The sequence below is a fragment of the Rhizoctonia solani genome, chromosome 5 (assembly GCF_016906535.1).
Source record: "Rhizoctonia solani chromosome 5, complete sequence".
Classification (NCBI taxonomy): Eukaryota; Fungi; Basidiomycota; class Agaricomycetes; order Cantharellales; family Ceratobasidiaceae; genus Rhizoctonia; species Rhizoctonia solani.
The window spans coordinates 2,009,250-2,035,324 of NC_057374.1; the positions used below are offsets into that span (position 1 = coordinate 2,009,250).

Here is a 26,075-nt window from a genome sequence, read left to right on the forward strand (position 1 = left end):
GGGAGGTCATGTGACCCTGGTGGACTGTCAGTCTCTAAGTCATGAGCCCTTAGAGTAATGACAGTTCTGACTGCATATATGTGAGTATATGCGGCCTTCTAAAGACTGTGGAATATCCTATTAGTAGGTGGCTTGGTCAGGAGACATGCCAGCAAAGGCATGGGTCATGACAAGTACCCAACCTTACAGTTGGCATACGACAACAATGATGTATCTGTCTGTCAATCAATTCATGAGTTGGATATTCAAGTACCCCTTGGCAAGGAAACAAAAAGCAATAACAAACCAATTAACCACCTAGTATTACAGATATTACCAATAATACACACACGCCGCCCACACTCCCGTATCAACAATGGGCGTACCTAGCAACTGAGGAAAAGCAAGCAGTCAAGTCACGCAGCACCATTGATGCAGGATCCCAGGCCAACGTACTTGATGCAGCACTCTGGGCAGCAAACAAGAGCAGCCTAGGGCCTTTGAAGCCCTCTCAAACACTGCTGCAAGTGGCAGACGGCAAGGCATCACGATGCCTGGGACAATGGACAGGCCAAGTCAAACTAGCAGGGCAAGCACAGTGGTCAAGCTTTGAAGTTTTTGATTTGGGCGGTGCATTTGAAGTCCTGCTAGGCAAACCTTGGCTTACGCAGGCAAAAGCAACCCAGTCATTCATCAACAACACGCTACACTTACCTGGTCTAACACCCATCCCCAACGCATATCCACTGGTGGAAGGATGGACAAGGAAGGAACCAAATAAATTAAACAAGGAAGGAACAGAGGCAATAGAGGAATCAGGGGTAGCGGGAGCAAAACCGGAGGAACTGAAGCCGGAGCGGGAGGAAAAGGTCCAGCAACCGGAATGCAAAGCAGAGACAGGAGACGGATGCAGGCGGAGCAGGAGACTAGCAGCAAGAGGAAGTTGGTACTGGGTACCGGAAAACCAAGTAGCGTTGCTAGAAAGGGAAGCGGGAATGGAGAGAATGGGGATGGGGGAAAACCCAAGACCAAGGGAAAGGCTGGACAAAGCAATCACGCAAGCAAAAAGGGCCTTAGCCCGCCAAGAGAAAGCGGAAGCGGCAGCACCAAAGAAACAATTAGATGCAATGAATATTGGTAAAGAGCACAACACACACCTACCAGCCAACCAGTCCCAGCGTTGGACGGACCCATTTGCGGCAGACAGAGTAGCGAAAATCCAAAACCGGGTATCAGTGGGTGAGAATCTAACAACCAACCAAAAGGCACACATCCGGGGACTGGTTGCAAGCTACGCCAACGTCTTTGCACTTGACCTATTGGAAGTCACATCAGTCAAAACGCATTTGCACAAGCTCAACATACCACCCAGTGCAAAATTCCAAACCCAAGTAGGCCAGAAACCCCTCTTGCAAACCCAGAGAACCTGGCTGTATTCCACACTGGACAAAATGGAGGCGGCAAACATTATCAAGAGAGTGCCAAACACATTCCCAGCAGCCGTGTCACCCACCAACGTAGTCCCAAAACCCGGAGGAGCCAAAGAACCTTCACTCAAATACCTCCAAATGCTAGCTAACAGAGCCTGTGAGGAAGCGGGCATCCCAGTGCGCTTGTCACAACTCAGCTCGGACCTATGGTTCAAGGGGGCTTAAAGTCCGTGGCACTATCACCAATGGACTATGAGAAGGGTAGAGGGGCAACTAGGGCCCAGGGGTTATGATAGGAGGGTAGAGGGCAACAAAGGCCTGGATATGGGTTCTTAAGTAAGTGCACTAATGGCCAACTAGGGGCCTGGGCAAAGGGTAGGTAAGAGTGAGGATAGATTGACAAAGAGGTCAAGTCTTGCTGTTTTAGCGGCAACTTGACCCGGCTTATATACATGAGGAAAGCCACATCAAAAACAACAGTACTAAATAGTGAGTCATTTACAATTTCACATCATATATCAAATATGTCATGTGATCTTGATGATTCATAAATATATACCAAAAAAGGAAACTATCTTGGAAAAAAGGTAGAAAATAGTAGAAATTCATGTCATGCCAATGAAGGTCATGACATTACCCCCTCTTTTAAGCTCCAACTGCGTTGGGGTGTTCCTTGTGAAATTCCTCTAGGACTTCTTGAGCATTTCCCACATTGTCTATTGGCTCCCACAAGTTACTTCCTTCATCATAACCTTTCCATTTGACCAGATACCATAACTTCTTTGTCTTTCCTCGTCCTTTCCACTTGCTATCTAGGATCTTCTCTACTTTGTATTCCTCTTCACCTTCTTCTGTGATGATAGGTGCAGGTTGAGGAGGATTGCGTCCATGAGGGTCAGGATGGAATTTTGTCAGAAGATTAATGTGAAAGACTGGATGTATGCGCATGGTATGGGGTAGTTGTAATTTATACGCATGTGATCCAATTTTTTCAATTACCAAGTAGGGACCTAGCTTTTTGTGGCTAAGCTTGATGGATGGTCTATTGGTGGATATATTTTGATGATTTAGCCAAACTTTGTTCCCTACTTGAATTTCTTCTTCTTCCCTGTGACGTTGATCATAGAAGTGTTTCATCCTTTCTTGGGATATTGATAACGCTGCCTTGACTTCATCATAGCCCTTTTCTAGGAATTCCGCATGTTCTTCTGCGTTAGGGACTGATTCATCTGACTTTTGACCAACTGTAAATCTTGGATTATAGCCGTAACATATTTGGAAAGGGGATTTGCCTGTGGAAGTCTGTTTCAAATTGTTCAAGGCAAATTCGGCCAATGGCAATAGTGACACCCAGTCTGATTGACAATGATTCCCAAACATACGTATAAAGATCTTGGCCTCTCATTGTATCCGTTCCGTTTGACCATCTGTTTGAGGATGGTAGGCTGTAGAATATGTAGGCTTGATGTCTAGCCTTTTATATAGGTGACAAATAAACTTGGCATTAAATGTAGGGCCTCTATCTGAAACTGTACTCTTGGGAAGGCCATGTAATTTCCAGATGTATGTAATAAATAAGTTGGCAATGTCAATAGCCGATGCTGTGGATTGGGTAGGAATAAAGTGAACCATTTTTGAGAAACGGTCAATGACAGTAAGGATGGCGTCAAAGCCTTCTGAAATTGGTAGTCCCACAATCATGTCATAGGCTATATCTTCCCAGGGACGTTCAGGAATTTGCAATGGCTTTAGCAGTCCTACAGGTACTTGATTTGTTGGCTTGGACCTGATACAGGTTTTGCAGTGGCTGACATAAGAATTGACAAACTTTTTCAGCAATGGCCAGTAATAACTCCTGGAAATAAGTTCTAGTGTCCTGGTTTGTCCTGGGTGTCCTGCAGCTAATGCGTCATGTCTAGACTCCAAGATGAGGTTCCTAATAGTATCATCTCTGGGTACAAAGATTTTTCCTTGATACCATAGTAATCCTTCTTTTAACTCCCAGTTGACTACTTTATCCTTGTTCTGAAGTTTGTACAAGATTTCCTTAAGGCGTTCATCCTTGTAGATTGCTTCACCAATCAGGTCATTAATTTCCTGATCCGGAGTGATTGACGCAATGAAAAGTTCTGGTTTCAGGAGAACTTGGTTCTCTACCCCCCTTCAAGGGGTACTAAATCATATTGTCTTGAGAGAATATCCGCCTTCTTGTTTTGCGCTCCAGGTCTGTAGATAATTTGGAAGTTATAATCAACCAGGAAGTTGGCCCATTGAATTTGTTGTTTATTCAAGGATTGTGATGTGGAGAAGTGCTCCAGGTTCTTATGATCCGTGAGAACCTGGACTGGTAATTCCAACCCCTCTAATAGATGACGCCATTCCTTGAATGCCCTAATGACTGCTAACAGCTCTTTGTCAAAAATATTGTAGTTCTTTTCAGCCGGTGACAGGGATTTTGATAGATATGCTACAGGGGCCAGTTTTCCTTCAGGGTTGCGCTGGGATAATATGGCTCCTGTTGCGTAATCGGATGCATTGCATTCTACGTAGAATTGTTTTGTAGTGTTGGGCTGTAAAAGTAGAGGTGCTGATGTAAGACATTTCTTCAGGCCATCAAAGGATTGTTGTTCCGCCTGTTCCCATTTCCAAATACTATCTTTTTTGAGCAGGTTGTACAGAGGTTGTGCCATATTACCAAAGTTTGGAATAAATTGTCTATAGAAATTTACAAACCCTAAGAATTCCTGAATATTCTTGACATTCTTAGGCGTTGACCAATTCATTGCATCTGTGACCTTGGATTGATCTACTTCTATGCCAAATTCCAATATAATGAATCCTAGGTAGTTGATCCTTTTGACGTGGAAATGACATTTCTCTATATTACAAAAAAGGTTGTTATCCTGCAGCCTTTTAAGCACTTCTTGCACATGGGCTTCATGGTCTTTTTTGTTAAGAGAGAATACTAGAATATTGTCCAAATATATGATAACGTAGACATCCAGAAGGTCCCTGAATATCTCATTCATCATGTCTTGAAAGGCTGCCGGTGCATTTGTTAGTCCAAAGGGCATGACCAAATATTCAAATAGTCCGTATTTTGTTTTGAAAGCGGTTTTCCATTCATTGCCTTCTTTGATTTGGACTAGGTTGTATCCTGCCTTAAGATTGAATTTGCTAAAGATCTTGGCACCTTGTAATTTCTCAATGAGATTCTGTGGCAAGGGCAGGGGATAGACGTTTTTCTTGGTCATACTGTTCAGATGCCGGTAATCCACACACATGCGTAGTTTCCCATTTTTCTTTTTGACAAATAATATGGGAGAGGCCATAGGGGATCTAGACAGGCGGATTAGACCAGCTTTGAGCTGTTTCTCAATGGTTTCTTTAAGTTCCGCATCTTCCCTTGGACCTAAACTGTATATGGGGCCATGTCATGGTTGCGCATCCGGAAGTAACTCAATGGCAATGTTGTAAGGACGGTGGGGTGGTAATTTCAACAATTCCTCCTCTGAAAATACTCTAGCAAATTCTTGATAAGGGGCAGGAATTTCTTCCACTGCTTTGAGTTCTAAAACAACAGGTGTGGCTAAACAGTTGTTGGAACAATACAAGGAATTAAAAACAAGTGTATGTTTTTCCCACAAAATTTGGGGATTGTGTTTTTTTAACCATGACATTCCTGAAACTAATTGGTGATTGCCAATATTGGAAATATGGCATTTTAGTTCTTTGGTGTGGTTGCCAATGGTACATTTAAACCAAGTAAAATGAGTAATTTGGCCAGAATCAATTTCTTGGCCATCAATAACGCGTAGTTTCTTGGGAATTGGATGTATATAGGTTGGAAGTCGATAGGTTTCTACTAAAAGAGGGTGGATGAAGCAAGACGTTGCTCCAGAGTTGATCATGGCTTTTCCTTGAAAAGGTTTAGCCAAAAAACTTGATTTTTGGGATTTAGGAGTCTCACACGGATTTGCAGAGAATGATGCATATATTTGAGATGTATTACATAAGGAAAGTATTTCAAAATCATTGTTCTCATAATGCAAATCTGCGAGCATACAGCCAAGTGCCTTACTCCTTAGTTGGCCTTGGCTTTTCCTTTTCCCAACTCTTCCTCATCAGAAACTACTTCAATACGACTTTCTTCTTTAGGCCTTTCCCAAGACCATTCAACATTAGCCACATGTCCAGACATGGGCTTAGAAGGGCAATTTTGTGCAAAGTGGCCTTTACCGCCGCATATATGGCAGATAAGGTTTGCAAAACCCCTCCTGTCAAGATCCATGGGGCCTGGGCCTTTAGAACTTGAGGCCAAGACAGGAGTGGGAGCAATAATGGGCCTAACGGGTGCAGCAGCAGCAGGACGTTTGTCTTTTTTGAGAGATGGGAATGGGATCATTGTGTCCTTGGTTTCCCCATTCCACCTGACATTGGGCATATTGCCAGAAGTGGTGCGTACAATTGAGGTGATGGCGCCTTTCTTGGCGCGGCGAGTAGTGGGATCAATCATGTAGACATTGTCCCCAACGTTGAGACAAGTGCAAGCAGGAGTGGGGTTGGAAGTGGAAGTGGGGACAGCAGTAGAAGTGGCACGAACAGTGGAGACAGAGGGGTTGGATAGGCGCATAGATTCAATATGATTAGCAATTTCCTCTGCCTTGTCATAAACCTGTTGGGCTGTAGCACAACGCCATTGGAACATAGTTGACAGCATAATATCTTTGATTTCATTTTTAAGGCCGTCATAGTACTTATTGCGCAAGGTTTTGTCACTATAACCCAAGGACACAGAATATTGTTGGAATTCCCGAGTGTATTCCTGGACCAAAGCCTTCTGCCGCAAGTTATTCCATTTTTGGCAATACTTCTTGTTGCAATTAGTGTCCACATAATGTTTAGTAAATTCAGCCCAAAATGTATCAATGTTTTCCAATAAGGGGACCGCTTCTCCCCTGAACACCTTCCTTTCCTTGTATGGGCGTACCCAATCTTCTGCTGCTCCCTCAAAATACAATGTTACCCACAAAATTTTTTCTTCATGGGACCGGTTTGCTCCCTTTGCCCTTATGTAAGCCTGGCAGGCAATGATAAAATTGAGGGCGTCTTCTTTCTTGCCACTAAACTTGTTTGGCTTGGCAAATTTCAAATCGGAATTAGAAGACGTAGGTGGGGGATTGATAGTGGTGGCAGTGCCAGAAGGTGGGGGCGGTGGAGGTGGAGCTGTGGAGCAAGAGGAAGATTGATGAAGAAGCTGATCTTGCACAGCCTGGATGGATGCTGCTGCCCCTTGAATTTGGTTTGAATAAAAAATATGTTGATTACGTGATTGATCACGGTGTTCCTCAAGTTCTGCCCTTAGTAACGCTATTTGATCATGTTGCGCTTCATAAGCGCCTTGTAGTTGTGAGAACTCTTTTTTTAGAACAATCATATTTTGGGCAACCATGTTTAATAATTCTCAATCAGACATGTGGTCAAAGGACATAGGGGAATATACATGAGGCGGCACAGCCGCAGGAGCAGGAGTGTGTGTTTGAGAGGATGGAGCTGACCACCCTGATTGGATTTGAGAAGGAGTCAAATTAGTCTCTCCCATCTTGCCCAAACCAGGCATTGTCATGTGAGACTGCAAAAAACTCATAGTCTTTGTAATAATGAATGCGCCCTTTTCCGTCCTGGGTAATGTCTTGGATGGAACAATGGAAGTTGTCCAATTCCAACTCTTTCTTGACTAATAATCTATCTTTTTCCTCAATAAGCCTTTCTTGCTCTTCAATAGTGAGAGCTAAGTTGCAATTGTGGGCTTCAAGGTTGGAGATAAGATTTTTTTGTTCTTGAAGATCAGCCTTGTAGATGTTGTTGAGGCGCTTGGCAAAAGATTTGTGATGCTTGATGTGGGCAATGGTCTGGAGTAGCCTGGGTTCTTCAATGCGAGCAATATGTTCTTCAAGATTGTTGATACAACCCACTAATATATGGTCAATATTGTTGAGAGTTTTTTCAAGATAGAGATAACGGGTGACGACAGAATAGGGCCAAAAGATGGCAAAAAGGATAAGGTCTAGAAAATCAAACACTAGGATGCGTTCCCGATATAAATTGGTACTCGATCAGATAGAAACAACGGATTTATAGCTCTAAATACTAACTGTTTGCATTCCCACTAGCGTTAAACTATCCTTATATCAATATCAGCAGCTGTGTACAAGCGTGATTATCAATCAGGTTTTTAGTAAGCGGAGGTTTGGCTGACTAACAGCGTATGGCTAAAGGTGCGGACACCCTGGTATGCGGACGATTGCTGGCAAAGGGCTATCCCGCAACCTTACTGGCACTTGTATTCCTGTCTTTGATTATTACACAGGGGCTACAATGTGATGCCGTTTCAGGCTTTGGTGCTTATCTAAGCGCAGTTCTTGTTTGTCAACAAGAGTACGAGTAGCAAGACTTGACCTAGTGTCACGACTCAGCTTGGACCTATGGTTCAAGGGGGCTTAAAGTCTGTGGCACTATCACCAATGGACTATGAGAAGGGTAGAGGGGCAACTAGGGCCCAGGGGTTATGATAGGAGGGTAGAGGGCAACAAAGGCCTGGATATGGGTTCTTAAGTAAGTGCACTAATGGCCAACTAGGGGCCTGGGCAAAGGGTAGGTAAGAGTGAGGATAGATTGACAAAGAGGTCAAGTCTTGCTGTTTTAGTGGCAACTTGACCTGGCTTATATACATGAGGAAAGCCACATCAAAAACAACAGTACTAAATAGTGAGTCATTTACAATTTCACATCATATATCAAATATGTCACGTGATCTTGATGATTCATAAATATATACCAAAAAAGGAAACTATCTCGGAAAAAAGGTAGAAAATAGTAGAAATTCATGTCATGCCAATGAAGGTCATGACAGCGCTACCCAAACCCAACATCCATGCCAACGGCCCCAACTAAGAAGGAGGAAAAGTTCAGGCTAGTACACAACTTTGCCGAAGTCAACAAAGTCACCCAAATACCAGCATTCCCTATGGGCGACCTAGCGGCAAAACAGCAAAACGTAGCAGGATACAAACGAGTATGCACAATAGATTTTGCCTCTGGGTTCAACGCGCTGCCAATGGAGGAATCAAGCATCAAATATACCGGATTTTACGCAGAAGGAAGAGGCCACTACGTATACCTCCGTATGCCCTTTGGGCTAACTGGCGCACCAACCTCGTTCTGCAAAATGCTAGCAGACGCCCTGTACGACCTGCTTGGCAATGGTGCAGAAATATGGATGGACAACATTTGTCTAGCATTCAACAACTTTGACAAAGGAATGAACAAACTGGAAAGGCTGCTGGAAAGGTGTAGGGAGCAAGGACTGTCAATTGCGCCGGCAAAAACGCGCCTGTTCATGGAGGAAGCGGTGTTTGCGGGGGCTAAGGTTTTGGAGAGAGGAATCAAACCAGACCAAAGGAAAGTACAAGCGATACTAGAATGGCCAGAACCAACATTGGTCCTGGAGGTGATGGGATTTTTGGGCATCACCGGCGCGTTCAGAGCAAAGATCAAGGACTACGCGCGGATCGCACAACCACTGTTGGACCTGGTGAGGGCGGTGAAAATAAAGAAGAGAGCAGACGGGAAAACAATCAAGGGAGAATACAAACGAGCATTGGAGAACGCAAAAGTAGAACTATCAGAAGAAGCAAAGAAGGCATTCATTGAACTGAAACTCATCTTGACAACAAATCCAGTCCTGAGGGCACCAGAGTACGACGGAAGAAGATTTAAAATTACTACCGATGGATCGAAGTACGGATTTGGGGCAATGCTGTCGCAGGAATGGGAGGAGGAAGACACAAAGAGCGGAACAACAAAGAAAATACCATACCCAATCGCATTCGCATCAAAAAGAACATCACGAACCGAAGAAAAATACGCACCGTTTTTACTCGAATTCGCAGCACTCAAATTCGCGTTCGACTCCTTCGCTCAAATCATCGCTGGGCAGGAAATCGAAATCAAAACGGACTGCAAAGCACTGGCAGACCTACTGGGCAATAAGAAGATCAGTTCAACGCACGAGAGATGGAGGAATACAGTGGTGGCACACCGAATCGTAGCAGTAAGACATAGACCGGGGGTAGAGAACCCGGTCTGCGACGGACTCAGTTGGATGTGGCAATATCGAGAGGATACGGACGAGGGGAACGGACGAGAGGAAACGGTGGACCCAGACTGGGAAGCGCACAAGGGGCTTTTAGTAGAAGTACAATACATAATGGAGGATACGGAGGCAGGAGAGACGCTGAGGAGGTTCGAGGCGGACGAGTATTTCGGGGACATCGTACGATACCTAGTACTAGGAACAGCAGACGGGGACGATTTAACACCAGCGAACATCGAGAGGGCGCAGAAGCGAGCCGCGCATCGAGCAGTCGGATTTGAAGTTGTGGAAGGGAAACTATGGCGAGTGGCAGGAAAAGGATCGACCAGAGCACCACGCGTAGAATGCATACCTAAGAAAGAGGGAGCAGCGCTAGCATTGGCTACACACGAAGCAACTGGACACTTCGGACGAGACCTAACAATCCTGACCCTACAAGACAAATACTTCTGGCCAAACATGCGATCCGACGTCATCACAGCCGTTACAACTTGCCCACGATGTCGAAACTTCGGCCCAAAACTCATGAACGCGCTCCTAGCACCCATCACACGAGCCCGACCGTTTGACCTCATATGCGGCGATTATCTATCACTACCTACCGGCACCGAGGGGTTCAAAACGGTCTTACTCGTTATCGATGTATACAGCCGGTTCACTTTCGGGTTTGCTACACGCGATGCAGGAACAGGGGCCTTCACAGTCAAATGCCTAGACAAACTATGCGATACATTCATGACCCCAGGAAGCTTCATGTCGGATAATGGGTCACACTTCGATTGCCGCGAAGTTGACGAATGGGCAGAAAACCAGAGCGTATCAATCATCCACTCACCACCACATTCACCTTGGGTCAATGGCCTCATCGAAGACGCGAACCGAATACTGATCGGTCGCCTCCGAACCTCTTGTGCCGAAGATCTCGGGAAAAGCCCGGGAGACCCGAACCGCCCACCATCGCCCCCACCACGGTCATGGCCGAAATTCCTGCAAAAGGCCATCCGAGACATGAACGATCGCATACTCCCATCCCTCGGGTACTCGCCCCGCGAACTCTTAACCGGCGTTCTAACAGCCGATCGTAGCTATAAAGCCGGTGCCCAGATCCGACAACACTATGCACCACTCGGCAACGAACAGACACCTCCAGTCGACGTCAATATGGCCCTATCATATGCGTTACGCCAGGACGGGGCAGAGCGAGCTCTGACACACGCTCGAGCCCGCAAACGCACCTTCGACACAAAGATCAAGCCGTTACTAGTAGAACCGGGAGATTTAGTCCAAAAGTACGACCCACGCTGGGACAACACGCACAGTAACGAGCGAAAATTGGCGCAACGCTGGTCCAACCCACTCCGAGTACGAGAAAGACGCAACGCATCATATGTGTTAGAAGACCTTGAGGGGAACATCATGTCGCTCAACGCACACGCCCGGCATCTGAGACCGTATGCGACCGAACCCAAACACCCCCCACACAAGACGGACCCGGTAGCCCTCGAAGAATCTGAGCCACTGAGCCCGGGGTACAGCGAGGACTTCTAACTTGTCTCGAGCAAGCAGCCTGTTGGACTCTCCCCTCTTTTTTTTTCTTTCCTTCTTTTCCCCTACGTTTCCTTTTATTTTTCTTAAGTTCCGTCTTACTAGTAGAACATTTGCAAAGTGGACTTTTTATATATAGGGCATTGTAGATACATTGGCTTCGTCCGAGGACGGCCGTGAGTATGTGGGGGGGCACCTGTAGTAGGGGAGGCACGGGGGTATGCCCCTGACCGCGTGTACCACATGTATATAGCACATGCCCGCATACGCGGATATTCATCTCTTTCCACCACCTCGTACACCCGTCTCCAGCGTTTAGCTAAATACATCTAATGAGGTTTAGCCTCGTTGGCTTAAAATACATTTTATCAAGAAACCACTGTAGCAAATCAGGGTACTTTCCCTCGTACTAAAATATGGTTCCTGTTTGAGTACGGCAGGTACTTCACGCTAGTAGCGAGCAAATGACATGCGGACCCGAGGAAAGTACCGGTAAAACGAATGAAAAAACTCAGGGAGTACGAACCAATAGCACGGTTCGTACTACCTGTAGTACCAAATGTCCGCAAAAGTACGCGGTCGTACCGCGCCAGAGTACTGTAGTATGAGGCTGTGCCGTTAGCGTACTAGATGTAGTTACGCATAGTGCTTAGGCAAGCTTTCCTGAGGTACGTTAGTTCGCCCGCGTACTCGGGTCAGAGCCGGTTGGGTACTACCCGAACTCTCGCTGAGTGCGGTTTAACTCTTGTCCTAAGTTCTTCGTCTTATCTTATCTTCACTTTATGGTATTTTCCAATTATGGTTTATATCTAATCGTTATCTTATAATGTTCATGATCTTGGTTGTCTTAATGAGACTCGGATTATCAGAGAAGTCGTATAAACAGGATAGAAATTGTAAGAGACATCAAGCGCATATGCGCAGCGGAGAAAACGATATAGAAATGAAAATAACTTGGTCGGGACGCCGCATACATCCACCTTCTACTTGGATTTGGACCCCGCCTTCTTTTTAGCCTACAAGCAACCATTAGTACAGTTTGCACCGTTGCCAAAATCTAATATGTTACATACCGGCTGGTCAGTGGCTGGAGTACGCGTCTTACGCGCCGGCTTGGGCGGCGGCGTAGGCTCCACATCGGACAGCCCCATCGACTCAGCTTCCTTGGCCATCGCAGCCTTGGTCTTGCGCTTGGGCTTTGGGGTCGGCTGGGGTTGCACGGAGTTAGCCGAAGGAGCCGACGTCTTGCTGTTGGCTTGGGGCTTTTTGCGTGTCGCCCGTTTGCCCCTAGTGAGCGGTTCGGTAGGCTCGGGGCCAGATGCAGGCGGAAGGGACGGACGTTTTGAAGCAGGGAGCCAAGCAGAGTGCGCCGCGTTGCCTGGTTCAAGGGGCAGGCCAGTGGTGGACGACGCTTGAGCTTGAACGGTGGTGTTGGTTGTGGAGGCGTAGGAGATCGTGGTTGTTGCAGGGGCAGCGACGGCGGAGGTAGAAATAACATTCGAGGAAGGAGCGATGGAAACCGGACTTGATACGGCCCCGGCCTTGTTGTCACGGCGCGAACGATTGGAGCGAGCGGCGGCAGGATCGGTTGGCGCAACCGGATTCGATGCGGTAGGCGCAACCAACTGTGCGCGCTTCTTGGCTGGAGCTGGAGCACCGACAGCAGCGGGGGCGGAGACATTGGGAGACGACTTGCGGGACTTGGGTTTGTTGGCGGTGACTGGGGCGTGGCTACGGTCGAGAACAGGATTGGTGGAGGAAAGGGCCGAATTATATGCAGGAGGGTTAGACGAGGGCGTATTGTCTGCCATCTCTTCGTCCTCCTGTGGGTCGTGTCCGGCATCCATCTGCATGTCACGGAGCTCGTCAACTATGATAAAGCCTATTAATTATGGATCCAACGGTAGAGCATATACTCACAATCGTGCGCGGAGGCCATGGTCACGTTCCCATCCTTGCCTTCGTCTTTGTCATCGTCGTTGCTGCTATTGTTGCCGTCATCATTGTTGTCATCGTAACAATCCTTGAGGCCATTGTCACTGTGACCGTCGTTGTCGTCATTGCCGTTACCGACACCAATGGGTGCAACGTCGGGACCAGGAGGGGTATCGGGTGCGACGTTGGGATCAGGAGGGGTATCGTCATCATTGGCGCCATCCGGCGTAAATTCAGATGCTTGTGCTTGTGCGGCCTGTTCCTGTGCGGCCTGTTCCATTTGACGCCTGTGACTCTCGGTGAGGGACTTGAGGATGACGAGTAGACCTGCATCAACTGGCCAGTAGGGAGAGTTACAGTTTGCGTACACCGCAAGCCCCGGGAGTGCTTTCTTAATCTGATAACCGTGTCAGAGTATTCTGTAAGGCTGCGCTAGTGTAAAATACTCACCTTGGCTCGAGCGCGAGTAAGCCTTTCCGGATCCTGGGCCTTCATCATCTGGGTCCGGTTGAGATTAGCAGCGTAAACGGCATCCTTGACGGTACGCTACAGCCCATAGGTCAGTTTGTTCCTAGATCTATGAGGGCTTAAACTTACGAGGAAAAGCTCATAGTTATGCTGACTTAGACCCATCCACTCCTTCAATTTGAATTTGCCCCGACCAGGTGTGCCTTTCGGTCGGTTGTTAGCTTTAAACGTCATGTGGGCCCGTCGATACAAATCTGAAAGAGGGTTGTCGTCCACAACAGCCGTGTTCAAGGGGGGTTGATTCTGGATGGCGGATGCAAGCTGAGGGGACAACAAACTGAGAGCCGCGATAATTGCTGTGACATCCGCTGCCGTAGAAAATGGTGTTAGCCAATGTTAAGAACAAGCGCCAATACGTACTAGGGCCCGTGTTCGGCGTTTGCAACGCTGAGGGACCTGGGCGGGTGCGCTGTCAGTGATCTCTAAAGGGGCCAGAAACTATTAATATACCTTGTGCCGCGGCCATAAGCTGGCCCAAAATTGCCTGCAAGTTGATGCCTGGAACAGACATGTTGAACAAAGACAGCAGGAGAGGATAGCACAAGAGGGGGAGGATGGTGTTAGCAAGAAAAAACACGACAGTCTTAAGAGGTTTGAACGTTTTTGAATCCAAGCCACACTAATTAAGCATTTCAGGGTATGTTTGTTCTATTTGTCTCGACTCTAGACAGCGTAAGGGATCCTATTTGATCAAGGGCCGAGATGCTGTGTGGGTCTCAACGGTCCAAACGTAAACATTTAAGGCAAACCAAGTTGCTGCGCGACATGCAAGATTCAACAAACAGTGTATAATGATTGTGAGAGTATATTACATTAAGTGTATAGAGGACATCAAGAGTAATAGGGCACACTAGGAGTGCGCCGTGAACAACGTGGGGCAAGTAAGTCTAAAGGTGTAAGAGATTCCTGTCGTACAGGATATCAGAGACATATGTTAGCCAGGGTTGAATATTGTATAGCTAATGGGGTACTCACCTAAGGCAATGGATTAGATACGCTTGAAGATGTTGTTGACAAACAAGTTCAAGATGGCCATGGCCTTGTTAGAGATACCGGTATCAGGGTGAACCTGCTTGAGCACTGTCGCAAGTTTGGAGGGTGAGTATTAGAATAGCAGTTTAAGTTCTATGCGACTCACCCTTGTAGATGTAAGAAGAGTAAGTCTCCTTGCAAGACTTCTTGCGCTTCTTCTTGTCCGCGCTGACACCCGTACTAGGAAGGGTTGGGTTAAGTTGAGCGTTAAGGTGGTACAGTCAGCCAGCAAAACAAGCAACAAGTGGGAATGGTTATACTTACCATTTGGCCGTAGTATAGAGGATGAAGGGTTGAGGATAGAGAGTTCAGTGTCAAAGGTAGTTGGTTTGGTAGGGATTTGAGGGTCTACAATAGAAGTCGGTTAGTATTGACCAGGCTAAACCAAGACCAAAGGCCACAGTTTGGTATTAGTTGAGCATGCGCAAGCGCACTGGTGAACGTACCATAGCATTTGCACAGAGACAGGGGAAAAGGGGAGGATCTTGCTTGAGGACCAAACCGGGCGAGCTTCTTAAAACTATTGTACCCACCTGGTGAAGTCGTGGAGGCAGAGGTGATGGGGGCGTTGCCTTGTGGTACGTGCAGGCGTGTTGCGAATGAATGGGATGTTGAGGGCCAAGGGTAAAGCATGAGGTAAAAGGTCAGCGTGACAGACAGAACGAGGGAAAATGGCTCACCAAGGCGTGTTACTGTATGGCACAAATCAAACATAGACGCGATTGAGACATCTAGAGCAGCAAGGTAGGATCTACGAGCGTCAAGAACAATAGCAAGTGTCCAAGCCGGGTAGATCATTGTGGTCTAGAATACGTACCGGCCGTTTACATCCAAGCAGCAAGGGCGGTGATCGGCGCCAACTTGTGGTGGGCAAGACCACGTGTCATCTGCCTTATACGCCCTCCCACGTCCCCTTGCAATGCACAATCACCCCCGAAACTATGCCCCCCCGTCGACGGGCTGCTCCCCGTCCGCCCAAGCCAAAGCGCGTATGTCCTCACTGCAACCTCCCGCGTAGTGAGCGGCAGATCCGCCGACATCTGGAGCCATACCAAGAGGGTAGAGGATACATGTTGGACTCGGAGTCTGAGCCGGACTCGGGCAACACCAGCAGTTCTGACAATGCTGACAAGGAGCCTGACCACCCACATGTGCTGGGACAGGACAAAGGTGAGCTAACCCGTCCTTTTTATGCGTTTATTTATCAAACCAACGCTAGTGCCCCCCAACGTTCCCGGTGATATTGACCTTGGCCCTCCTGCTCACGCGGATTTAGATCCGCTAGCCAACAACGACCTTCACGACATGCCACCTCCGCTTGAGCATGTCCAAATTCTCGGTGAGTATTCAACCACTTACGATACGGTGTTTGCTAACACTCCAAATTAGACGACCTTCGGAGGATTCTTCGTAATCCCCACGCCATGCTTGACCAGTGGGGCAATTATGTCAAGCCCGACGCCTCTGAAGCTGACGACCGTTCCATCCGCAAAGGGTCTGTCAGCAGCAACAAAGACCCCGCGTTCAAGGAGCGAATGGATGAGCCCAAACTAGACCCCAACAACCCAAACGACGAGCCCTACATCGACATTGACGTGCTCCGGAACTTCCTCAACAAGCACCTGGCTGAATTAGACAATGACGAATGGGAAGAACTCCGTGAGTACAAACAGCGTACAATCATTGTATTGATAGCTGACTTTTTGCACAGAGGCTCACAAGCTTAACCCTGGGGATTGTAAGCTCCTTGAGCTTCTTGCTACCCGGCTTTGGACCCGCTTCTTGCGTTCAATGTGGAACGATCTTTGCCTTGGGGTCTGTGCCGATTATAACATCCCGTCCGAGTTCATAGCCTGGCGCCGCCTTCGCATCCTTGCTGGTCTTGATACCAAAACCTACCATTTGTCGTACACCACTGTAAGGTGGGTACTCGCTAGTGAAGGAGGGCGCTTAAGGCCGTACTACTACAAGCACACGTATGTATCTAACTTATCTAAGGCTATCCTAGTACCGCTTAAGGCGGCCTACTTATCTATACTACTGCGAGGGGGCCTTAGGCCTGGGAGGTGTGGTAGGTTAAGTAAGGGGCTTGGCTACTGATGACTAATGGGGGCCGGCTACTTAGCTGGCTGGAGGTCCTCCTCAATGAATATGAGACGAGGTAAAATCGACTTGGTGTCTCCAAGCGATTTCCCTGCTGTATATATAGACAAAGCACACTATCTACATGGTCTGTGCTTGTGAGAGAAAGAAGTATCTAAGACAAATGAGAAGCGTGCTGCGGGCTGCGCAGAAGCGTGGATTTCTCCTAAGCGCCCTTGGCACGGCATCTCGGCGCGGCATCTTGGCATTGTAAGCGCCGAGATCACGTGATCGAAAAACATAAGATATCAAGTCCGTAAAAAATACTAAAAATAAGAGAAAATTCAGGCGATTCTAATGGTATATGTTAGGAGGTTATGACATTGCCCCCCCCTTAAAGGCTCTTGGCGGAGTCACGAGCCTTTTTCAGTCGCAACTTGTTGAAACGTTGAATTTCTTCCTGGCTGTGCTCCAGGAGTTCTTCTGGTTCCCAGGAATTGTCTTCTGGACCGTAACCCTTCCATTTGATCAGATAGAACCATTTCCCTCGTTGCCTTTTGGAGTCGATGATCTGTTCCACTTTGTACTCTTCTTCCCCTTCAATTGTTTCTGGAGGGGGTTGTTCTGGAAACGGTTGACTAGGGGATTTGTGGACTTTGGATAATAGTCCTACGTAGAATACATTGTGGATCTTCAGAGTTTCCGGCAGCTTTAGACGGTAAGCGTGACTGGAAATTTTTTCTAAGACCTCAAAAGGGCCTAGTCTCCTTGGGTCCAGTTTATTGGAATTGGACCTGAGTTCCACGTTTTTTCCATCTAGCCAGACCATTTCGCCAATTGAGTATTTGGGAGTGGTTCCTTTGTCCCTGATCATTTTTTCCTTGCTCATTCTGAGGGCGGATTTGGCCTCCTTCCATTCGTTGGCCAGGGTGTCCGCTAGCTGGTCCGCTTCTGGTACGTTGGACGGTACGTTGGAGGGATTCATCACTGGGTTTTTTCCGTAGACCAATTCAAAGGGTGTCTTTCCTGTAGACGCGTGTTTGGCGTTGTTATACGCGTATTCCGCCAAAGGTAACCATGTGGCCCAGTCTGAGTGATCCGCGGCTACGTAGGAACAAAGGTAGAATTCAATGAACTGATTTACCCTCTCTGTTTGACCGTCTGATTCCGGGTGGTAAGCTGAGGAAAACAATGGCTTGATTCCCAACCTTTGGTAGAGAGCCCTAAGGAATTTTCCTGTAAAAGTGGTGCCTCTATCCAAGATGGTTTTGATTGGTAACCCGTGCAGCTTCCATACGTGACTGACAAATAGATCCGCCAGACCCTTGGCTGTGACCTTCTTTGAGGTTGGAATGAAGTGCCCAAACTTAGAAAAAGAATCAATGACCACTAGGATTGCATCGTGTCCGTTTGATCTGGGGAACCCCGTAATGAAATTGTAAGAGATGGTGTGGAAGGGAAATGGTGGGACTTCTAGGGGTTTTAGGGAGATGACCGGGTTGTGAGCGCGTTGATTGGCTTGGCAGGTGGGACAGCACTCTACCCATTCCTTGGCTGATGACTTCATGCCTGGCCACCAGTAGTTTTGACTGAGGAGTTCCAAGGTTCTCTGTTGCCCTGGATGGCCCGCTAGCGGGGAGTCATGGAATTCCTTAAGTAACCGATCCTTCAGAGGTTCAAAGTCCGGTACTACCAATTTTCCGCGATACCATAGGAGATCTTCCTCCCAGTCATAATCCCGATAGGCCTTTCGGATGGAGGGAGGCGCATTATCTGCATCTTCTGTCAGGAATTGGATGATCTGGTCCAGGGAAGGGTCTTCCCTTAACCTGGAACGTATTTCTGTGACAATATCAAGTTCCTCTTCCGACGTATTTGCAAACACTTCTGCTGGGAGCATGACCTCCGGTTTTCTTGGTTCATCCGTGTAGTCCGATCTTCTGGATAGGGCATCTGGCTTCCCTGACTGTTTTCCCGGGCGGTAATGGATCTCAAAATTGAAATTGCTCAGGAAGGTGCGCCACTGGGCGTGTCTACAATTGAAGGTTCGTGCCTGCATCCAGTACTCCAGGTTCCAATGGTCAGTGAACACCTGAATGGGTCTATCCGTTGCTTCTAAGAAGATTCGCCATTCCTCCAGTGCTTTAATGATTGCCAATAACTCCTTGTTGTGTGTGTCATAATTAGCTTCAGCGCCGGAGAAGGATTTGGACATGTATGCTACTGGATGAAGCCGATTGTCTAGACCTCGTTGACTGAGTATGGCTCCCATTGCTACTCCTGATGCGTCTGTTTCAAGGTAATAGGGTAGATCCGGGTTGGAATGGACAAGGACTGGTGATTGGGTGACAAGAAGCTTTAGTTCCTGGAATGCGGCCTCTTCTAGGTTACCCCATGACCAAGGGGTTTCTTTTTTGGTGAGATTATGCAGGGGGCGCGCGACAGAGCTAAAGTTGGGGATGAATCTGCGGAGGTAATTTACGAACCCTAGAAAAGCTTGAACTTGTTTAACTGTCTTGGGTTGTGGCCATGACGTGACTGCCTCAATCTTTTTCTGGTCCATGGAGAAGCCGGCAGGTGATATGACAATACCCAAGTAATCTACCGTATTGACGTGAAAATGGCACTTGGACAGCTTGCAGAATAGTTGGTTCTTCATTAGTCAAGACAGAACTTCTCTGACATGAGCTGGGTGGTCTTCTGGTTTTTCAGAGAAGATGAGGATGTTGTCTAGATAGATAACCACGGTTACGTCAATCAGGTCCCTGAATAGATTGTTCATAAAGTGCTGGAAGGCGGCTGGGGCGTTGGTGAGGCCAAAAGGCATGACTAGATACTCAAACAGCCCGTATTTAGTTCTAAACGCTGTTTTCCACTCATCTCCTTCCTTGACCCTGACATTATTGTAGCCCCAGCGTAAGTCGAGCTTTGTAAATATCTTGGCATGCCTTAACTTTGCCATGAGGTCATCCTGTCTTGGGAGCGGGTATACGTTTTTGTGGGTTGCATCATTGAGTTTTTGGTAATCCACAACCAGCCTAAGAGATCCATCTGCCTTCTTCACAAACATGACCGGGGCGCCTGTTGAGGAGGTACTAGGGCGGATCTTGCCTGTGGCTAATTCCTTGTCAATGTGTTGTTTGAGTGCTTTAGATTCCGCATCAGTCATGCCGTATATGGGACCAGGGGTTAGTTTGGCATCTGGAATAAGGTCTATGGAGATGTCGTACTCCCTATGTGGAGGGAGGACCTTAAATTCTTCCTCACCAAAGACTTTAGCAAACTCGTGGTACTGGGGAGGAAGGTCTACCAATGGGTCTGAGTCTGCTTCTTCCTCGGAGGCAATCTGAACTTGTTCAGGGAATGTGACTAGTCCCTGTTGCCAATCAATAAGAGGGGCTTCTGCCGTTAACCATGTCATGCCTAAGATTGCTGGGGTGTTGCCAATGGGGCAAACAAGAAATGGGATAGTGTGGGGGTGGCCATTGGCCGAGACCGCAAGTTGTACCTGGTGCCAAATGCAACCAGTCTGGGAGATAGTACCATCTAACATTCTCACAACTTGTGGATTTTCAAGTTGGGTTTTTGGGATTTTATATTTTTCCACGATCGAGGGAGAGATGAAGTTTGATGTGGCTCCTGAGTCAATGAGGGTTTTTAGAGGGTCTGCCGGGTAGTTGTTCATGTATAAATTGATGTGGAGAAGGGGTTTTTTATTTGAATCCAAGGCCACAGATACAAACTCAATACAAGATACATCATGAACATCTATTTTAGGGCTCAAGGGTTTGGCAGCTTTCCTTGGCCCTACTCTTTTCCCGATTCATCCTCTGCTACCTTAGCTACTTCCTTGATCGTGGCCTTCCATCTGTTGGGGCATTGTTTGATGCCATGCCCTTTCTGACCGCACTTAACGCAAAGGCCAGACGCACGGCGGCAATCTCTTTCCTCCGGGGTAACGTAGTTGGGGTCCTTGGATAAGCGGACCCTGGTAGTAGTGGTGGAGGTAGAGGTGGTCGTAGCAACCGGGGCCTTGGCAGGAGCTTTTTTAGGGCGGTTCTCCTTGTTTTCCCAACGGATATTGTCAATTTTAATTGAGGCGGCGAATATGGCCTCAAGATCATTGTCCAGAATGTTGTCCTTGGTGGACAGGAGTTCCTTCACCTTCCAGTGAAGACCGCGTGTGAACTGGGCAATAAACGCCTCAGTGTTCCAATCAAGCTCCGCCATTAGGTTACGGAACTTGGTTACATACTCAGCCGTGGTCGTGGACTGAGTTAGCGCGGTGATTTTCCTGGCAGCCGCTCTCTTGGCATTGGGGTCTGCAAATGCCTCCTTGAATTTGGCCGTTAAGGCCGGGATAGTGGTGGGAGGGTTTCCCTCGCCCTTGATGATGGTCCCAATAATGGGAAGAGCCCAGTCAGCAGCTTTATCTGTCATGTGGTATAGGATCCACACAACCATCTGTTCTTCTTCATCAAATTGGTCTTGATGAAGCGCAACCCACAGCAGCATTCGGTCTAGCCACTGGGTTGCCTTCCGTCCCCTGGAGTCTCCTTTGTATGGATCGGGGAGCTCCATTTTGGGTCGCTTCACGCTAGACCCTGAGTCAAATGGGGTAAGGGAGCTGAGGCTCCGCTTAGGCGTGTTGCGAGGCTCTCTTTTGGGGGCCCGCCTGGGTTCTTCCTCTTCTTCTGAGTCGAAGCCCGTTCCTCTTGATGGGCGGAAAGGGGCCTTGAGTCCAGGCCTAACCGTTCCTGGAGTGTGCGCTTCTCCCCCTGTGTGTGTAGGGGGAGTGACAGGCCCAGTCGATGGGCCAGGCTGGGTTTGGACTTGGGGTCCTCCTTGATCCTTGTCGCCAAGTAAGTCGGCGGTCTCCTTGCATATGGCTTTAAGCTCAATGAGCTGCTGGCCCTGAGATTGGATTTGGGCCTGCAGGGACCCAACGGTGGCTGTGAGGGCTGTGACAGCCTCGAGGAGAGCGGTAAGGGACGGTTCCGGTTCCATCCTTGGCAAGTCTTGCGGAGTGGGAGATGCGCTGCGAGAGGGTGGTTGGGAATGGGATGGAATGGAACAACGGGAGGATTGGCTGGAGGGACGGGAGTATGGGTGTGGGACTCCAGAGCGGGTAGAGGGAATGGTGAAAACGGCGTGGGGGGAGTAGTGCCTTTATCAGGACTTATGAGCGGTTTTTTTGTAGTATACTGGCGCTAAACCCTTGCGTCTAGTACCTAGCGTTGGACTGTCCCTACAACAAATCAACAGACCTGGCGGTCGTGATATGGGCGGGTTTTCAGCAAGCGGGTATTTCAGCGGTCTAGGGTCGCTGACTACTGAGTTCCGGCAAAACTCGGGGTATGCGGGGGATTAGAGCCCGTCTGCCTTATAGCAATTTGGTACTACCAGGGACCAACGTCTGTTTGATTATTGAAGACGAAAGGCAAGTCCGATCTGGTTATTTCCCTTGTGCTAGTACAGGGGGTCCTCTCCTTGTTGATCAAGCCTACTAGAAGTCAATTTTACAATGTTGTACACCACTGTAAGGTGGGTACTCGCTAGTGAAGGAGGGCGCTTAAGGCCGTACTACTACAAGCACACGTATGTATCTAACTTATCTAAGGCTATCCTAGTACCGCTTAAGGCGGCCTACTTATCTATACTACTGCGAGGGGGCCTTAGGCCTGGGAGGTGTGGTAGGTTAAGTAAGGGGCTTGGCTACTGATGACTAATGGGGGCCGGCTACTTAGCTGGCTGGAGGTCCTCCTCAATGAATATGAGACGAGGTAAAATCGACTTGGTGTCTCCAAGCGATTTCCCTGCTGTATATATAGACAAAGCACACTATCTACATGGTCTGTGCTTGTGAGAGAAAGAAGTATCTAAGACAAATGAGAAGCGTGCTGCGGGCTGCGCAGAAGCGTGGATTTCTCCTAAGCGCCCTTGGCACGGCATCTCGGCGCGGCATCTTGGCATTGTAAGCGCCGAGATCACGTGATCGAAAAACATAAGATATCAAGTCCGTAAAAAATACTAAAAATAAGAGAAAATTCAGGCGATTCTAATGGTATATGTTAGGAGGTTATGACATTGCCCCCCCCTTAAAGGCTCTTGGCGGAGTCACGAGCCTTTTTCAGTCGCAACTTGTTGAAACGTTGAATTTCTTCCTGGCTGTGCTCCAGGAGTTCTTCTGGTTCCCAGGAATTGTCTTCTGGACCGTAACCCTTCCATTTGATCAGATAGAACCATTTCCCTCGTTGCCTTTTGGAGTCGATGATCTGTTCCACTTTGTACTCTTCTTCCCCTTCAATTGTTTCTGGAGGGGGTTGTTCTGGAAACGGTTGACTAGGGGATTTGTGGACTTTGGATAATAGTCCTACGTAGAATACATTGTGGATCTTCAGAGTTTCCGGCAGCTTTAGACGGTAAGCGTGACTGGAAATTTTTTCTAAGACCTCAAAAGGGCCTAGTCTCCTTGGGTCCAGTTTATTGGAATTGGACCTGAGTTCCACGTTTTTTCCATCTAGCCAGACCATTTCGCCAATTGAGTATTTGGGAGTGGTTCCTTTGTCCCTGATCATTTTTTCCTTGCTCATTCTGAGGGCGGATTTGGCCTCCTTCCATTCGTTGGCCAGGGTGTCCGCTAGCTGGTCCGCTTCTGGTACGTTGGACGGTACGTTGGAGGGATTCATCACTGGGTTTTTTCCGTAGACCAATTCAAAGGGTGTCTTTCCTGTAGACGCGTGTTTGGCGTTGTTATACGCGTATTCCGCCAAAGGTAACCATGTGGCCCAGTCTGAGTGATCCGCGGCTACGTAGGAACAAAGGTAGAATTCAATGAACTGATTTACCCTCTCTGTTTGACCGTCTGATTCCGGGTGGTAAGCTGAGGAAAACAATGGCTTGATTCCCAACCTTTGGTAGAGAGCCCTAAGGAATTTTCCTGTAAAAGTGGTGCCTCTATCCAAGATGGTTTTGATTGGTAACCCGTGCAGCTTCCATACGTGACTGACAAATAGATCCGCCAGACCCTTGGCTGTGACCTTCTTTGAGGTTGGAATGAAGTGCCCAAACTTAGAAAAAGAATCAATGACCACTAGGATTGCATCGTGTCCGTTTGATCTGGGGAACCCCGTAATGAAATTGTAAGAGATGGTGTGGAAGGGAAATGGTGGGACTTCTAGGGGTTTTAGGGAGATGACCGGGTTGTGAGCGCGTTGATTGGCTTGGCAGGTGGGACAGCACTCTACCCATTCCTTGGCTGATGACTTCATGCCTGGCCACCAGTAGTTTTGACTGAGGAGTTCCAAGGTTCTCTGTTGCCCTGGATGGCCCGCTAGCGGGGAGTCATGGAATTCCTTAAGTAACCGATCCTTCAGAGGTTCAAAGTCCGGTACTACCAATTTTCCGCGATACCATAGGAGATCTTCCTCCCAGTCATAATCCCGATAGGCCTTTCGGATGGAGGGAGGCGCATTATCTGCATCTTCTGTCAGGAATTGGATGATCTGGTCCAGGGAAGGGTCTTCCCTTAACCTGGAACGTATTTCTGTGACAATATCAAGTTCCTCTTCCGACGTATTTGCAAACACTTCTGCTGGGAGCATGACCTCCGGTTTTCTTGGTTCATCCGTGTAGTCCGATCTTCTGGATAGGGCATCTGGCTTCCCTGACTGTTTTCCCGGGCGGTAATGGATCTCAAAATTGAAATTGCTCAGGAAGGTGCGCCACTGGGCGTGTCTACAATTGAAGGTTCGTGCCTGCATCCAGTACTCCAGGTTCCAATGGTCAGTGAACACCTGAATGGGTCTATCCGTTGCTTCTAAGAAGATTCGCCATTCCTCCAGTGCTTTAATGATTGCCAATAACTCCTTGTTGTGTGTGTCATAATTAGCTTCAGCGCCGGAGAAGGATTTGGACATGTATGCTACTGGATGAAGCCGATTGTCTAGACCTCGTTGACTGAGTATGGCTCCCATTGCTACTCCTGATGCGTCTGTTTCAAGGTAATAGGGTAGATCCGGGTTGGAATGGACAAGGACTGGTGATTGGGTGACAAGAAGCTTTAGTTCCTGGAATGCGGCCTCTTCTAGGTTACCCCATGACCAAGGGGTTTCTTTTTTGGTGAGATTATGCAGGGGCGCGCGACAGAGCTAAAGTTGGGGATGAATCTGCGGAGGTAATTTACGAACCCTAGAAAAGCTTGAACTTGTTTAACTGTCTTGGGTTGTGGCCATGACGTGACTGCCTCAATCTTTTTCTGGTCCATGGAGAAGCCGGCAGGTGATATGACAATACCCAAGTAATCTACCGTATTGACGTGAAAATGGCACTTGGACAGCTTGCAGAATAGTTGGTTCTTCATTAGTCAAGACAGAACTTCTCTGACATGAGCTGGGTGGTCTTCTGGTTTTTCAGAGAAGATGAGGATGTTGTCTAGATAGATAACCACGGTTACGTCAATCAGGTCCCTGAATAGATTGTTCATAAAGTGCTGGAAGGCGGCTGGGGCGTTGGTGAGGCCAAAAGGCATGACTAGATACTCAAACAGCCCGTATTTAGTTCTAAACGCTGTTTTCCACTCATCTCCTTCCTTGACCCTGACATTATTGTAGCCCCAGCGTAAGTCGAGCTTTGTAAATATCTTGGCATGCCTTAACTTTGCCATGAGGTCATCCTGTCTTGGGAGCGGGTATACGTTTTTGTGGGTTGCATCATTGAGTTTTTGGTAATCCACAACCAGCCTAAGAGATCCATCTGCCTTCTTCACAAACATGACCGGGGCGCCTGTTGAGGAGGTACTAGGGCGGATCTTGCCTGTGGCTAATTCCTTGTCAATGTGTTGTTTGAGTGCTTTAGATTCCGCATCAGTCATGCCGTATATGGGACCAGGGGTTAGTTTGGCATCTGGAATAAGGTCTATGGAGATGTCGTACTCCCTATGTGGAGGGAGGACCTTAAATTCTTCCTCACCAAAGACTTTAGCAAACTCGTGGTACTGGGGAGGAAGGTCTACCAATGGGTCTGAGTCTGCTTCTTCCTCGGAGGCAATCTGAACTTGTTCAGGGAATGTGACTAGTCCCTGTTGCCAATCAATAAGAGGGGCTTCTGCCGTTAACCATGTCATGCCTAAGATTGCTGGGGTGTTGCCAATGGGGCAAACAAGAAATGGGATAGTGTGGGGGTGGCCATTGGCCGAGACCGCAAGTTGTACCTGGTGCCAAATGCAACCAGTCTGGGAGATAGTACCATCTAACATTCTCACAACTTGTGGATTTTCAAGTTGGGTTTTTGGGATTTTATATTTTTCCACGATCGAGGGAGAGATGAAGTTTGATGTGGCTCCTGAGTCAATGAGGGTTTTTAGAGGGTCTGCCGGGTAGTTGTTCATG

General features: G+C 47.8%; 10 protein-coding genes across 10 annotated transcripts; 3 read left to right on the plus strand and 7 right to left on the minus strand.

Moving 5' to 3' along the window:
- Nucleotides 1–232: 232 nt before the first annotated feature.
- Nucleotides 233–1,634, plus strand: RhiXN_09445 (Retrovirus-related Pol polyprotein from transposon opus; the record flags this gene model as incomplete). The annotated part of the gene is made up of 2 exons (XM_043329261.1): nucleotides 233–249; nucleotides 302–1,634. The coding sequence occupies 2 exons, from the start codon at nucleotides 233–235 to the stop codon at nucleotides 1,632–1,634; spliced, it is 1,350 nt and encodes a 449-aa protein (XP_043180707.1).
- A 420-nt stretch (nucleotides 1,635–2,054) lies between these two features.
- Nucleotides 2,055–4,741, minus strand: RhiXN_09446 (Retrotransposable element Tf2 protein; the record flags this gene model as incomplete). Its single annotated transcript, XM_043329262.1, has 3 exons — nucleotides 2,055–2,764; nucleotides 2,834–3,506; nucleotides 3,584–4,741. The coding sequence occupies 3 exons, from the start codon at nucleotides 4,739–4,741 to the stop codon at nucleotides 2,055–2,057; spliced, it is 2,541 nt and encodes an 846-aa protein (XP_043180708.1).
- A 752-nt stretch (nucleotides 4,742–5,493) lies between these two features.
- RhiXN_09447 (Retrotransposon gag protein) lies at nucleotides 5,494–6,861 on the minus strand (the record flags this gene model as incomplete). Its single annotated transcript, XM_043329263.1, has 1 exon — nucleotides 5,494–6,861. One exon carries the CDS (start codon nucleotides 6,859–6,861, stop codon nucleotides 5,494–5,496), a length of 1,368 nt encoding a protein of 455 aa, XP_043180709.1.
- A 1,482-nt stretch (nucleotides 6,862–8,343) lies between these two features.
- RhiXN_09448 (Retrovirus-related Pol polyprotein from transposon opus) lies at nucleotides 8,344–11,112 on the plus strand (the record flags this gene model as incomplete). The annotated part of the gene is made up of 1 exon (XM_043329264.1): nucleotides 8,344–11,112. One exon carries the CDS (start codon nucleotides 8,344–8,346, stop codon nucleotides 11,110–11,112), a length of 2,769 nt encoding a protein of 922 aa, XP_043180710.1.
- Nucleotides 11,113–12,092: 980 nt separating this feature from the next.
- On the minus strand, nucleotides 12,093–14,083 carry RhiXN_09449 (uncharacterized protein; the record flags this gene model as incomplete). The annotated part of the gene is made up of 7 exons (XM_043329265.1): nucleotides 12,093–12,125; nucleotides 12,183–12,979; nucleotides 13,030–13,441; nucleotides 13,495–13,590; nucleotides 13,642–13,880; nucleotides 13,933–13,968; nucleotides 14,023–14,083. 7 exons carry the CDS (start codon nucleotides 14,081–14,083, stop codon nucleotides 12,093–12,095), a joined length of 1,674 nt encoding a protein of 557 aa, XP_043180711.1.
- A 477-nt stretch (nucleotides 14,084–14,560) lies between these two features.
- RhiXN_09450 (Core histone H2A/H2B/H3/H4) lies at nucleotides 14,561–15,402 on the minus strand (the record flags this gene model as incomplete). Its single annotated transcript, XM_043329266.1, has 4 exons — nucleotides 14,561–14,652; nucleotides 14,711–14,784; nucleotides 14,865–14,952; nucleotides 15,138–15,402. 4 exons carry the CDS (start codon nucleotides 15,400–15,402, stop codon nucleotides 14,561–14,563), a joined length of 519 nt encoding a protein of 172 aa, XP_043180712.1.
- Nucleotides 15,403–15,545: 143 nt separating this feature from the next.
- On the plus strand, nucleotides 15,546–16,525 carry RhiXN_09451 (Transposase family Tnp2 protein; the record flags this gene model as incomplete). Its single annotated transcript, XM_043329267.1, has 5 exons — nucleotides 15,546–15,774; nucleotides 15,824–15,943; nucleotides 15,994–16,263; nucleotides 16,316–16,419; nucleotides 16,457–16,525. The coding sequence occupies 5 exons, from the start codon at nucleotides 15,546–15,548 to the stop codon at nucleotides 16,523–16,525; spliced, it is 792 nt and encodes a 263-aa protein (XP_043180713.1).
- A 555-nt stretch (nucleotides 16,526–17,080) lies between these two features.
- Nucleotides 17,081–20,371, minus strand: RhiXN_09452 (Retrotransposable element Tf2 protein; the record flags this gene model as incomplete). The annotated part of the gene is made up of 2 exons (XM_043329268.1): nucleotides 17,081–19,321; nucleotides 19,370–20,371. The coding sequence occupies 2 exons, from the start codon at nucleotides 20,369–20,371 to the stop codon at nucleotides 17,081–17,083; spliced, it is 3,243 nt and encodes a 1,080-aa protein (XP_043180714.1).
- A 122-nt stretch (nucleotides 20,372–20,493) lies between these two features.
- RhiXN_09453 (Retrotransposon-derived protein PEG10) lies at nucleotides 20,494–21,693 on the minus strand (the record flags this gene model as incomplete). Its single annotated transcript, XM_043329269.1, has 1 exon — nucleotides 20,494–21,693. One exon carries the CDS (start codon nucleotides 21,691–21,693, stop codon nucleotides 20,494–20,496), a length of 1,200 nt encoding a protein of 399 aa, XP_043180715.1.
- Nucleotides 21,694–22,784: 1,091 nt separating this feature from the next.
- On the minus strand, nucleotides 22,785–26,074 carry RhiXN_09454 (Retrotransposable element Tf2 protein; the record flags this gene model as incomplete). The annotated part of the gene is made up of 4 exons (XM_043329270.1): nucleotides 22,785–24,836; nucleotides 24,893–25,024; nucleotides 25,073–25,897; nucleotides 25,949–26,074. 4 exons carry the CDS (start codon nucleotides 26,072–26,074, stop codon nucleotides 22,785–22,787), a joined length of 3,135 nt encoding a protein of 1,044 aa, XP_043180716.1.
- Between the last annotated feature and the right edge of the window lies 1 nt (nucleotide 26,075).